Source organism: Pyrgilauda ruficollis, unplaced genomic scaffold (assembly GCF_017590135.1).
Source record: "Pyrgilauda ruficollis isolate IOZ18807 unplaced genomic scaffold, ASM1759013v1 scaffold23, whole genome shotgun sequence".
Taxonomy (NCBI): Eukaryota; Metazoa; Chordata; class Aves; order Passeriformes; family Passeridae; genus Pyrgilauda; species Pyrgilauda ruficollis.
In genome coordinates, this window is record NW_024522539.1 from 1,761,095 (window position 1) to 1,772,610 (window position 11,516).

Here is an 11,516-nt window from a genome sequence, read left to right on the forward strand (position 1 = left end):
TGGGTAGTATTTTACTTCTGAGGTTGGACAGCTCTAAGGATGTTTGGAAATGGTTTTTTAACTTCCATCTGGGAAAATAATGAAAGACTTCACAGTGAGTGACAGGCTGGTTTAAAGAGGAGTGGATACAGCCCAAAGCCCTCTGCTATCCCAGGGGTCTGGATCCAGCCACAGGCATTTGGAAAGACCATGAGCAGAAAACAGGTCAGTTGTTCAGAAGAGCTTTGAGCTCACAGCAGATCTCAGGGCTAGGAACAAACAGCTTCTACCTAATGTGGCCACTAAACTTTCCTGTCCTGTTGCATCTCTAACCTGTAAAGCAGAGGTGACAGGAGTGACACAGCTCCCCATGGACCAGTGTGGGTGAGCACCTGCTTGTGCTGGGACTCTTAGTGTCTCCTACCCTTGGGGTTTGCTGGCAGAGGGACAGCTTTGCATCCCACAGTGGGATTTGTCTGAGCTTTGGCATTAACCAAGGTGGTGCAGAGATGTATCTGCAGTGAAAGGTGTTACAGTGGGATGCGATGATAAAGGATATCCCCAGGAGTGGCAGGGCATGGCTTGGGTTTTGTCACTTACACAAGGACCAGCTGAGATGTCAACTCTTGCTTGTTTTCCCTCAGGGAGGCCCTGCCAGGCCTGGATTCCCAGGCTGCTGGCAACCACACGTACTACCACCGGAGCAGGCAAGGGTTGGCCTCTCCCAGTGCCACCCTGGACTCACATGAGCTTGAGTCCCTCATGTCCCCGCTCCCAGAGGATGCACCTGTGCCCCTGGGGGACATCACTGAGCTGGCAGAAGTGCACAGCCTCATCCACACCAGCCTTCCTGAGGACATTTTCCACGGGAAGAGGAAGGTAAGGACCCATGCACATGGTGACTGGGCTCCCACCTTTGGCAAGAGCCTTTGTTTGGTGTGTGGCTGCTGGGAAGCCAGGGTGGGATCCTGTCCTGGCTCTGCAGTGCCAGAAGTTGTGGCTGCAGGCTGGTGTTGGGCAGTCACACATTTCCCCTCTCTGTAAAACTTGACTAGCTCAGCCTTGGCTGTTGGATATAATTTGGGATCCCTGTGCATCTACCATCCCTTTTCATCTCCTGGGACAGTGACCCCTCAATCTGAGAAGCTGCTGCCAAACTTGGTGCTGCAGAAAGCTGTGGTATTTGTGTTGCTGTGGCATGTGGATGGTGGGAGGAAGCGTGATGTCTAAAGCAGACACGTGGCCTTCCAGGATTCTCTTTTGCTTGGACTAAAAGGAGCTGTCTCCACAAATAGTGTGGAGACTATTCAATACTCTTGAAGACAAATGAGAAGTGAAATTGCAGGGTTTTGTGAACCTTATTTTTTAAAGTAGCCTTTTCCTGCCCTGCTTGGTTTGCCTGACACTGCATTGTCTTTCATTCCTCCCTGCCCATTTCCTCTTCCAAGCTTGCCTGAAACATTTCATTCCATTAGGGAACCTTTAATTGGCCTAATTTAGTTAATCTGTTTATGTCTCTCTTTGTAGCCCTGGGAGAGCATGTAAAATAATTAGGAGGTTCAGTAAAACAAATGCATTGTGAGCACACGGGATTTCACGTTTGCCTCAGCGAGGCACTCGTGTGTCACTGGAGGGAAGGTGAGCTCAGGTACCTGGCTGACCACGAGCCCTGTCCGTGCTGCTGGAGGCAGTGCAGGTGTGATCTTTGGGAAACACAAAGTCTCTGCTGGCTTCACTAGCCCCACGAGCTGAAGCCGTGCCCGTGGCCATCCCTGCGTGCTGTGGCAGATCAGCGCTCAGCTGGAGGGAGAGGCTGTTTGTCTGCAGCCAAGCCACATCTATGGATTTTGGTGGAATGTGGCTGCCTGTCTGGACCCAAGCCGAAGAGTGTGAGGAATTTCCTACAGCTCTTTCAGTTAAATAAGGAACAAATGTTTTCAGTGATGGGGACTTACCCCTGAGAACAGGTCAGGATGGGGGGAAGTTCCTTCTTTGTGAGGCCTTTTTGGGGGCAGCATATCCAGATCTGTCTTCCAGAGCAGCAATCCTGCCTGCAAGGGCTTACACCAAGATCTGAATATGTGCAGAGTGGGGCTGGAGAGGGCAGTGCCAAGGCCACATGAGGCTCAACTTGAGAGCTTGGGACCCTCAGAGTGGGCAGTGCCCAGCAGCAGAGTTACAGTCACAGACCAGAGCTTTGGGGGAGAGGGACTGTAGAGTTTGTATAATTGGATGGGGAATGGCCACTGAGAGATAAATTCACTGAGGGGTTTTTTTTGTTTTTTTTTTTTTGATGGATGTGGCTGGGGGAGCAAGGGTCACTGGGAAGCAGCCACCCGGAGAGCAGCGTTGTCACCCGTGCCGACCAGGAGGGTGACCTGGCAGGTGAAGGAGATGGAGCGGTGGCCGGGAGCAACAGGCTGTTGTTGCTGGGAGCGGGCACTGGAGGGAGATGTGCTCCCACGCTGGAGACCCTGCTCCCTGCACTGCCCCGTTCCTGCTGGAAGTGCCACCTGAGCACCATTGCTTCCTTTCTGTACTGCGACGTGTATAATCGAGTGTGAAAAGAATATGAACAAGAAACATCTTTATGCTGCAGTGGCCAAGAGGCCCCATGGATGATGATGAGATGTCACCGGGCTGGGCAGTCAGGGAGTTGGGCAGGTCTCAGGTACATGGCTGGAGTGGTGCACACATGCCTGGTGCCCACAGTGGATGTAAACCAAGTCAGGAGCAGTTGTGAGTGTGTGCATCTCCCTGCTTGTACACAAAATGCCTCTAGTCGAGGCTGTGGAGTGGGTGTGGGTGTCCTGTGTGCTGCAAATAGCTTCCCCCAGCATCCATTAAAGCTGGAAACCCCCAGGGACCCTGCCTGGAACAGAGTGTTGTGGGAGCTTTGCACCCTGCAGTGACCAGCTGCCTTTGTTGCCTTCTGTTTTCTTCTGTCATGCTGTGTGAAGTTGGGGCTGTGAAAATCCATGGCAAGGAATGCAAGAGAACCACAGGAAAGAGAAAATCATTGTGGAAGGAAATTCCTGTCCAGCCTGGCAAGGGGAATCTCCCCAGGGTGTTCTAGGTTGGATAGTATAACTTGAAGTCCTATTCACTGAAGAGAGGGAGTGAGAAATGCCTCAAGGATCCCTTTTGTTTAGCAGCATATCATGTCACCACAGAGCTGGGGATGTTGGCTGGGGCAGAACCTTGGGCTGAGGCTGCTGGCACTGCAGGGCAGATTTGTGTAGCTGTGACCTCCAGTTGCCTGCTTGTCCCTCTGTCCTCAGGTTATGCTCCTGAAACCTGGTTTGTGTTGGCTGGTTGGCACTTGCATTGGCTGCTCTGTGCCTGCAGGCTGTTCCCATGCTGAGTCATTACTTACAATTCCATGGATTATTCTTTATTGTTTTTATTCCTGTGGCAGCCTGAGGTTCCAGTGGAGATTGGATGCTCCATGTTAGATAGACACAAAGAAGGGACTGTCCCTGTGCCATATGGAGTCAGAAGTGAGTGAGTGTCATTTTACAGGTGTGGGGATTGGGAACAGACTGAGGGCAGGAAGTCCTTAAAAATTCTGACATTGGAACTGATTCCTGCAAAAAATTGTGGGTAAGGGTGGTGAGTTAGCCCCTTGGTCATCTTCAGGTCAAGATCATCAGTTCCTTCAAATGTAGGACTGTGATTCTTCCTGAGCTGTTACACATAGTGCTGGAGGTGCAGGATGGTACAAGTGGAAGGTGGGAGAGTCCCAGAGGAACCTCCTGGACCCCCTGTCCCTGCCTGCAGGACAGCAAGGTGCTGCTGCAGTCAAGGTGTCGCACGGGACCCCTCTGGATGCTCACAGCTCCACTAGGCAGGAGTACAGTTGGCCATTCAGTGGTTCATTTTCCTTCCTTTATGTGTTTCCAGTGGTCACACACAAGGATTTCTAAATACACTGACAAGTGATTTTCCTCTCTTACTCTCTTCCCCTTGCAAGCACCCCCCAGACTGATGCCCTCAGTAGCCCTGTTATAAATGACACAGTCGTGCACGGGCTGTGGTGATTCAGCTCTGTCTCCTCTGACAGATGGACTGAGGATGATAAAATGGCTCTGCTCCAGACATCTCTGTCGCTGCTGCTTGTGGGCCAAGCAATTTAAAGGGTGGGGGAGAATGTTAAAAAGCATCTGCTTTCCATGGAAGACTTCAGCTTTTCATTGAATGAAGCCAAACCCAAGCATTTTGGTTTGGAAATGTTTGCTGTTGTTGTTCTTGTGAGCTGGAGCCTTCCTTGCTTGCTGCCCTTCTCCTTCTCTGTGGGCCTCCTTCCCACAGGACTGCGTTTCCCACGAAGCATCCCCATGACTCGGAGAGCAGAAGCTGTAACACATCAGGGAACTTGGATCCACCCAGGTTGTTTGTCATTTTCATGTTGAAATTTTTCTGCGTGGAAAAGAAGTCCCAGTGTTTTCTGAGAAGCTTCAGACAAGAGCTGTGCTCCTGGTGACAGCGAGCAGAGACTCCTTTATCTGCTGGCAGAGGTCTGTGTGTGTTGCATCCCAGATGCAGGCAGGGATGTCACTGTGTTTGCGTGACACGGAGCTTTCCCACTCCTACCCGCTGCTGTTCAGCAACGAATCCTTTCTCTCCACTGCACCACTCTCAAAAGCTGGGCAGTTGAAACATCCCCAGCCTTGTTTTGCACAGGGCTTCAAGCTACTTTAAATAACCATCCTAAAAAAACAGAGAAGGTTTCAAGTTGAACTTTTGCTATGTGTTCATTCTCAGCTCATATATTTGCATGAAATCATGACTTGTCACTGAGAAGGTAACACGATCTAGGCACATTTTTACCAGTTGGAGTTTCTATAAAAAGGTTAAAATGAAAAGGCTTGTTTGCTTTGATAAGGATTTAGCTGTAATGGAAATGTCTTTTATTGGAAGATGTTTTTATTAGTTTTCATTCTTATGTTTGCAGTGAACTGACAAAGAGATTCTTCCCTCTTTATATTAGTATTAGACTGACACTCCTTGCTCCTTGCCTTCATTACTGTGTTGTAAAAACCAAGACAATATTTCCTTCCTTCAGCCACCCACTAGCTCCCCTTGAGTAAAAAGAAATAGTGTCATTTATTACACCAAAAAATGCTGCTTAAAAAAGCAGTGAAGCTTTCAGGCATACAGGATTTCTTCAGGACTGTGATGAAAACAGTCCTAGAGTTAATTGCTGCTGCCCAATCTTAGAGGCTAAGCCCCAAGAGGGATTTGTCTTTTGCTTTTTTTTTTCCCCCCTCTCAAACATAATGTGCTCGAACAACATGTGGGACACAGGCCATGTTGTGTGGTTGATGGTTTTTTCTGTTTGTTGAAAGTTGCAAACTGGTACAAAACAAGTTTGTTCTTCATTGCAGCCAATTTCAGCCAGAGCTGAACAGGCTGTTCCCAGAGTCATCAAAACCTATGTAAACATGGCAGATTGACATTTCCGCTAACAGATGGTCCATGGGGGATTGCAGTAGAGCTGCCTGTTTCTTTCCACGTTTTTTGGTATTCACAAGATGCCTGCAAGAAGGTTTTCGAGTTTGCTCTGTGTGTGTGTCTGCGTACGATGCTCAGATCTCTCTGATGGCAAATATGCATGCAGGCATCTCTAACAGGACACACATTTGGTGCATGTGTGCAGATTTGTGTAGGTTCAGTGCTGAAATTTCCAGGCACTATTTGCTCAGTAACGTATGTTCCTTGGAAGAGGCACAGAAGCCATCAGTCAGGGATGTAGCTGCAGAAAGCCTTTCAGATGGCAGCAGAAGCAAATTGAACACGCTCCTTGAGCACTCGCATGTGGAGATATTCCTTATTGTGAGCTCTCTGTGATCGCTTGGTTGATTTCTTGCTATTAAAGCGTAGTTTAATGATTGTCCACTTAGAAACAGAGCAATTAGGGAAGGCTTTTGGCTCAGAATATATTGTTGAGGATTGCAGAGAGAGAAATGGAAAAGACACTGCTCAAGCATCCACATCTAAATTAGCAAGCGTTTGATAGCCACAGTGCTGAGTTTGGACATCACTGGTCTGCAGGGTGTTGGCATATCAATATCGAGGCCTTTCACTATTTGTCTGCTAAAAATTTGCTCCTGAGGCAGTAGTAAAGCTCCTGTGACTTGAGGGTGGTGCTGGGATGTAACATGGCTCTGCCTCCCACAAGGTGTTGAGCCATTTGGGTGCCTGGGTGAGGGTGGACAGAGGGCTTGGGAGCAGCTCTGGCCGCCCTTCAGCGCATACACGAGTGTCCTTCCTCCAGCCCCGGCAGCACGAGGTAGCATTTGCTTCTTGCTAAATAGCTGACTTAGGAATGCCGGGCTCACATACAACATCTGGTGGTGTATTTCTACCTAATTTTCAGCCAGATGGACTGAGGCACAAGGAGGTCAAATGACTCACCCAAGGTCAGGCTGATGTCAGAAATCTCCTCGCTGTCTCAGCTGGACTCACGCTACGCTGGCGGTTGTTGGAATAGATTTGGCCTAAGGAGCAGCCACATATGCAGAGCAGGAACCTGGGCTTCTGCTGGCAGTGAGCAATAGAGGGTCAGTGGGTTTGAATAGATGTGCAGGGTATCTTCACCCTACACAGCCATCATGCTCACATCACCAGTATTCTGTGTGCATGTGTGAAGTCGCTGTTGTCAGGTCAGGATTTTCTCCTCTTCTCTGCATCAGCCTCTCTTGTACCCACACAATAATGTAGCATCTGTGGAACAAGGCCAGAGATAACGGGCCTGTGTGGTCCTTAAATCTGAGTTGTGTGTTTACGTGTATGTGTATGGTGAGTACTAGCAAGGCTTAGCTCAGGTACATGCAGGACAGCCCAATAAAATCAAAACCTGGAAAGAAAATACATTTCTGCCTGTGAACTAATAGTCTGAGCTGTTAAATAACTTCAGCTCTTAAAGACACACATTTCCCATACACAGAGGTGTGCATTCAACAGTTTATTGCAAGGGGAAGCTGAAAGAACCCAGAACAAATTGCGTTCAGCCCATATAATTTAATTAGATCTACAAACAAGGTAACACTGGTTGCCCAGGGGATTTAAAGCTGAGCAAAGAATTGCTTGGTGGTCTGTTGTAAAAAAAAAAAAAATTAAAAAAATTAGAGCCCCCAGTTTTGTGCCTCTGTGTTGATGAGGAATGGCAGAGTGTTTTCCCAAGTCCTGGCTTGGAGCAGGAGCTCTTGTCTGCGCTGCAGAGCGAGCGGTTTAGCAGAATTTCCAGCTCTTACTGGAGCACACAGGGCACTGCCCACGGGTGAGGGTCTTCTCTGTGCTGTGGAGCATCGCTTCTTCTCTGCCAAAGCAAAGACTGTGGTCACTCAGCTCCAGATTTCCCTGTCCCTTGCCAGCTCTGTGGTATTTCTCAGTAGGCTTGTTCTGCTCTGGGCTGTTGCAGCTTTGCAGGGAGTTGATTTTAGTGGACCTCTAAATGATGTCTGTGCCATGATTTACCCACTGGCCTCACAATTTGAGGATCAGTGGAAAGCCCCTTATGCAACCAGTTGTGAACCATCTGGCATCTTTTATCCCTGTGCTCTGCATCAGCCCATGTAACAGCAGTAAAGCCAGTTCTAAGGCAGGGACTGTGTGAGTCCATTGCAGAGCATTTTTATTTTGATGACATTGGAACTGCCCTCCACATTTATGGTATTTTCACAATTTGCACTTTTCAAGCTGCTTCTCATTTCACATGTATGAGGATAAGAATCCATGTCTGTGATAACTGCATCTTTTCTCCTGCCACTTTTCTCCTGCAGTCTTCATGGAATAAATCAACCAACCAGGCCTGGACAAACAGCATCACCAGATATGGGGACACCATCACCAAAGAGCCTCTCTCTGCTGTCAATGGGTCACTGAAGCTCCCCTCCAGTGCGGGGCAGAAGCTTCTCTTACAAGCCCTGGTTTATGATGCTGTGATGGTGGGTACCTTTGCTGCTTTGTTGACTTGTGTGTTCTCATGTGGGTTTTCCATTTATGTTCTCCATCTCCCTTTCTGCTTTTTGCAGCCCCTTTCTGTGGGCTTGTTGGTCAGGTAATGGCCGGGTGGGGTCAGAAGCTTGGTTGTCAGCAGGGTTGTGGCAGTTCTGGTTCCTGAGGATCTGGTGCCAGGCACCAGCAGTCTGCTTGGAGTCTTTGCTGTGGCTGTGCAGCAATCAGCCTGAGTGAGTTAGGAGCTGCAGTGCTCAGCACAGTCATTAAGATCTACAGCATGCTTGCCTGACAGAGGGATTGTATTTTTGGCTGTAAAAGGAGTCAAAGATCAAGGGTTGATTTAAACTCCCTTCTCCAGATAGGGCAGACCAATTTTCACTGCACTTGTGTTCTGGGAGGAAATCCTATTTCTGATATTGCATCACTGGAATAAATATGGACTCCTGTGTTTGGGAGAGTGTACATCTGTGTAACTGTCTTAGCAAAGCAAACTGACACCTGCTCAGACTGACTCAGTACCAGAAGATTGCTGTGGTTATTCTTTGAAAAAGTTCATTCCCCCTCTCCAGCAAATACTTCTAAGTAACCTACCTATGTTTCCTTCCTAGGCAGTGGTGTGAAAATCAATTATACACAGGATGTAATTAACATTGTGGGTAGAGTTAAGACAATGTTTTACAGCCCAATTACAGGGCAGCATTTACAGCACAGCTTACCCATCAGAGTTTGTCAACAAAAGAGAAAAGTGTTAAAATATGTAAATGATGCTCAAAGTTGGCTTCAACAGAAAGCGCAAATTACACGTGGGATATCACTTCCATACCCTGAATTGTCTTCTTGCTGCTACATCACACTCAGCCCAGAATCTGAGCGTTGATTGCCTAGAGAGCTCTTTGTGAGCTTCTACAATAATCTGTCTGGTAAATTATTGAGTGATAATCTTGCAAAATGACCTGCTTGTCAGCCAGATTTGTGGAGATCTCTAGCCTGAACTCCACTTAAACATTGCAGAGCACAACTTATTGTTTTCTTTCTGAATTTAAAATGCTTGAATTTACAGACTTTTGCAGGCTGTGACCAGGGCTTTAACAAACACACACTTTGTGATATGTAGCCAAAATTAAATGAGGAAAGTGAAGGGAGCCCCTTTATCCATCTCAGAAGCCAGTTTCCTACAGTGCTGCCCACTCAGCCTTTAACAATCTGGCCCTTAATATGGAAACAGACTGGTGAGATTTGAAAATTGTGGTATTTGACAGAGGCTTGGAGGAATGGTTGCTCCAGCCTGCCAAGAAACTGTGAGCAAATCACTTTGCTCCCTTGGGACTTGCTTTCTCAAACGTAAAATAGAAATAATGATCCTGAGGTGATTTGAGTTGCTTCTTAAGACCTAAGCCCTGAGAAACATATCAAGATAATGCTTAATAGAGGCATATGTACATCCCATTGCACTCAGTGGGATTAAAAATAAATGAATTTTAGTGCTTGGTTTGGTCACAGACTCAATTATCTGAATTTCACTTACTTTGCCTTTTTTTTTTTTAATTTCTCTCCTGTTTGATAACAGAATGAAGCAAAGAAAAGCCACCTGCCAGCCAGCCTCCACCAAGTAGAAGCAGAGGTCATCGTCCATTCTGATTTTTCAGCCTCTGACAGAGAGTACAACTCCCAGCTGCACACCCTGGAGAGTGAAGAGACAGAGGACCAGGAGCCAGAAGAGCTCCCCTCAGCAGAGCTGGCTCTTCCCAGTTCCCAGCAGGACACTGGCCAAGTGTTGGTGGACTGCATGGACAATTTGGAGGCTCAGGCCCAGGCTGAGTTGCTTTGTACTGACACAAAGACTGACAAACCTGAGGCTGTTTGCATCCATGGGCTCACCAATGGCTTCCACAGGCATGGAGAAAGTCTGGATTCGGAGGAGAGTGGAGATTCAGACTCCACCCAGGAGGGCAGGGGTGATGTGCAGCCAGTCAAGTGCCAGTTGCTTTCCCCGGCACCTGAGGAGGCCCTGCTCTGTAGTAACTCTGGTTTAACCAGTCCATCCTCAGCATCTGAGAACATGGCACATGTCCACAATCACAAAGAATGAACTGATCTGATATTGATCACAGCAGAGCTGAAGCACGAGGAGAGCCTGTCCCTAAGAGGTGCTGCCTGCCCTCGTCTGGCTGAGCCCAGCAGGAGCTGGGCAGGTGCAGCATCTCACTGGAGCATGGCTTGGACCTGCCAGCTCTACAGAGGCCTTTGGGAAGCCAGGTGGGTTGGTAAGGACCCATCTTCCTCCCGCTGAAGCCGATGAGGAACTGTGTGTTGGTGGGAGCAGCACTGAGGCATCTGCCAAAGTCTGGGTGGAACCACGATGGAACAGAGCCTTCTGCGCTAGGCTGGGGCTGCCACTTCACCACAGCCCTCAAGGCGACTGGCAGGATGTCCTTTAACGCTGGGAAGGACTTTAGCAAGTGGCAGAGTACACTGAGGGATCCTTCTCTTTCCCGGGGAGTGCCCAGGCACTGCTGCCTGCCTGGCAGCGTTGGGATGAATTCTGGCACAGGAGTCCCAGGAGCGGTGGAAGCCCCAGAAACAAAGGCAGTGAGCTGTAAGCACCGGCCTTTTCTGCCCTCCCGTGGTTGGAAGGATTACCAGACTCTCTGTGTGCGCTACCACAGTAACTACTACTAGCAGGCTGATGTAGTGGCCTTTTATTACACACTCTACGAGTGCCTCTAACAACTTGTACTATTTAGAACCTTCTGCAGCGTCTGGGTCTTTTCACCAGCCTGGGCTTTGTTTCATGTAGGTTCTTGTACCTAATATTTTAGGTACACATCTGTCCTTTTAATGTACAACATGTATTTTTATTTCCTTGGAACATCTTTTTATTATTTAATTTTATAAAGTGGAATAGTGTGTGGTATAGAGTAGCATTTTTACTACTTCTTTCTTTCTTTATTTTTTCCTCCCTAACAACACAACTACCTCATGTCTGTTGGAGAAAAAAAAAAAAAAGCAGTAGATCTACTCATTTGTTATAGTCCATTATAGGTTTTAACTTATTCTTATACTGCCTTTTTCTAAAGAATATGTTTGCACTGGTTGTTGACTCTTCTTTAACACATAGTGCTGCAGATCTGATGTCTCTCTTGCTTTGTTTCTTGACACCTTCCCTACAGCCAGAGAATTGGGTTGTGTCTTTCTGTAGGACTGTGTTTTGCAGCAGCTGCCAAAGGAGACTGCTTTAGCTGGCAGGATGTCAATCCATCTTTCCTCGACAAGCTTATACTAGCAAATAGAAAGAAGAACCAGGAATTGCAAAAGTATCTTGTGATACTAGGGGCATGTATTTCTTTTCTCTTTTTTTGGGTGCCCTTTTTTTTGGTGTGGAGACATCTCAGATGGTTTTAATTTACAGAGAGCAGCACTCAGCCTCTGTAAGCAGTGGACTTGCTGAAAGCCTTGGATGAACAAGTGAAGTTTTCCAGTCACTTCTGATAGTCCTGGCCGAAGTCCTGCTTTGGGGTGGGTTTTTTTGAAGAGCAGAGCACCACCAGAGCTTTAAAATGAAATCTTTGGTCTCC

At 47.7% G+C, this 11,516-nt stretch overlaps 1 protein-coding gene across 1 annotated transcript in view; it reads left to right on the plus strand.

The window, feature by feature from the left end:
* IGDCC4 (immunoglobulin superfamily DCC subclass member 4) overlaps positions 1-10,030 on the plus strand; it is an 83,313-nt gene extending 73,283 nt beyond the window's left edge. The window contains exons 18-20 of the mRNA XM_041469186.1: positions 624-858; positions 7,764-7,928; positions 9,509-10,030. Of these exons, the coding sequence (XP_041325120.1) occupies positions 624-858; positions 7,764-7,928; positions 9,509-10,030 (922 nt within the window). The remainder of the gene's footprint in view (positions 1-623; positions 859-7,763; positions 7,929-9,508) is intronic.
* Positions 10,031-11,516: the final 1,486 nt, after the last annotated feature.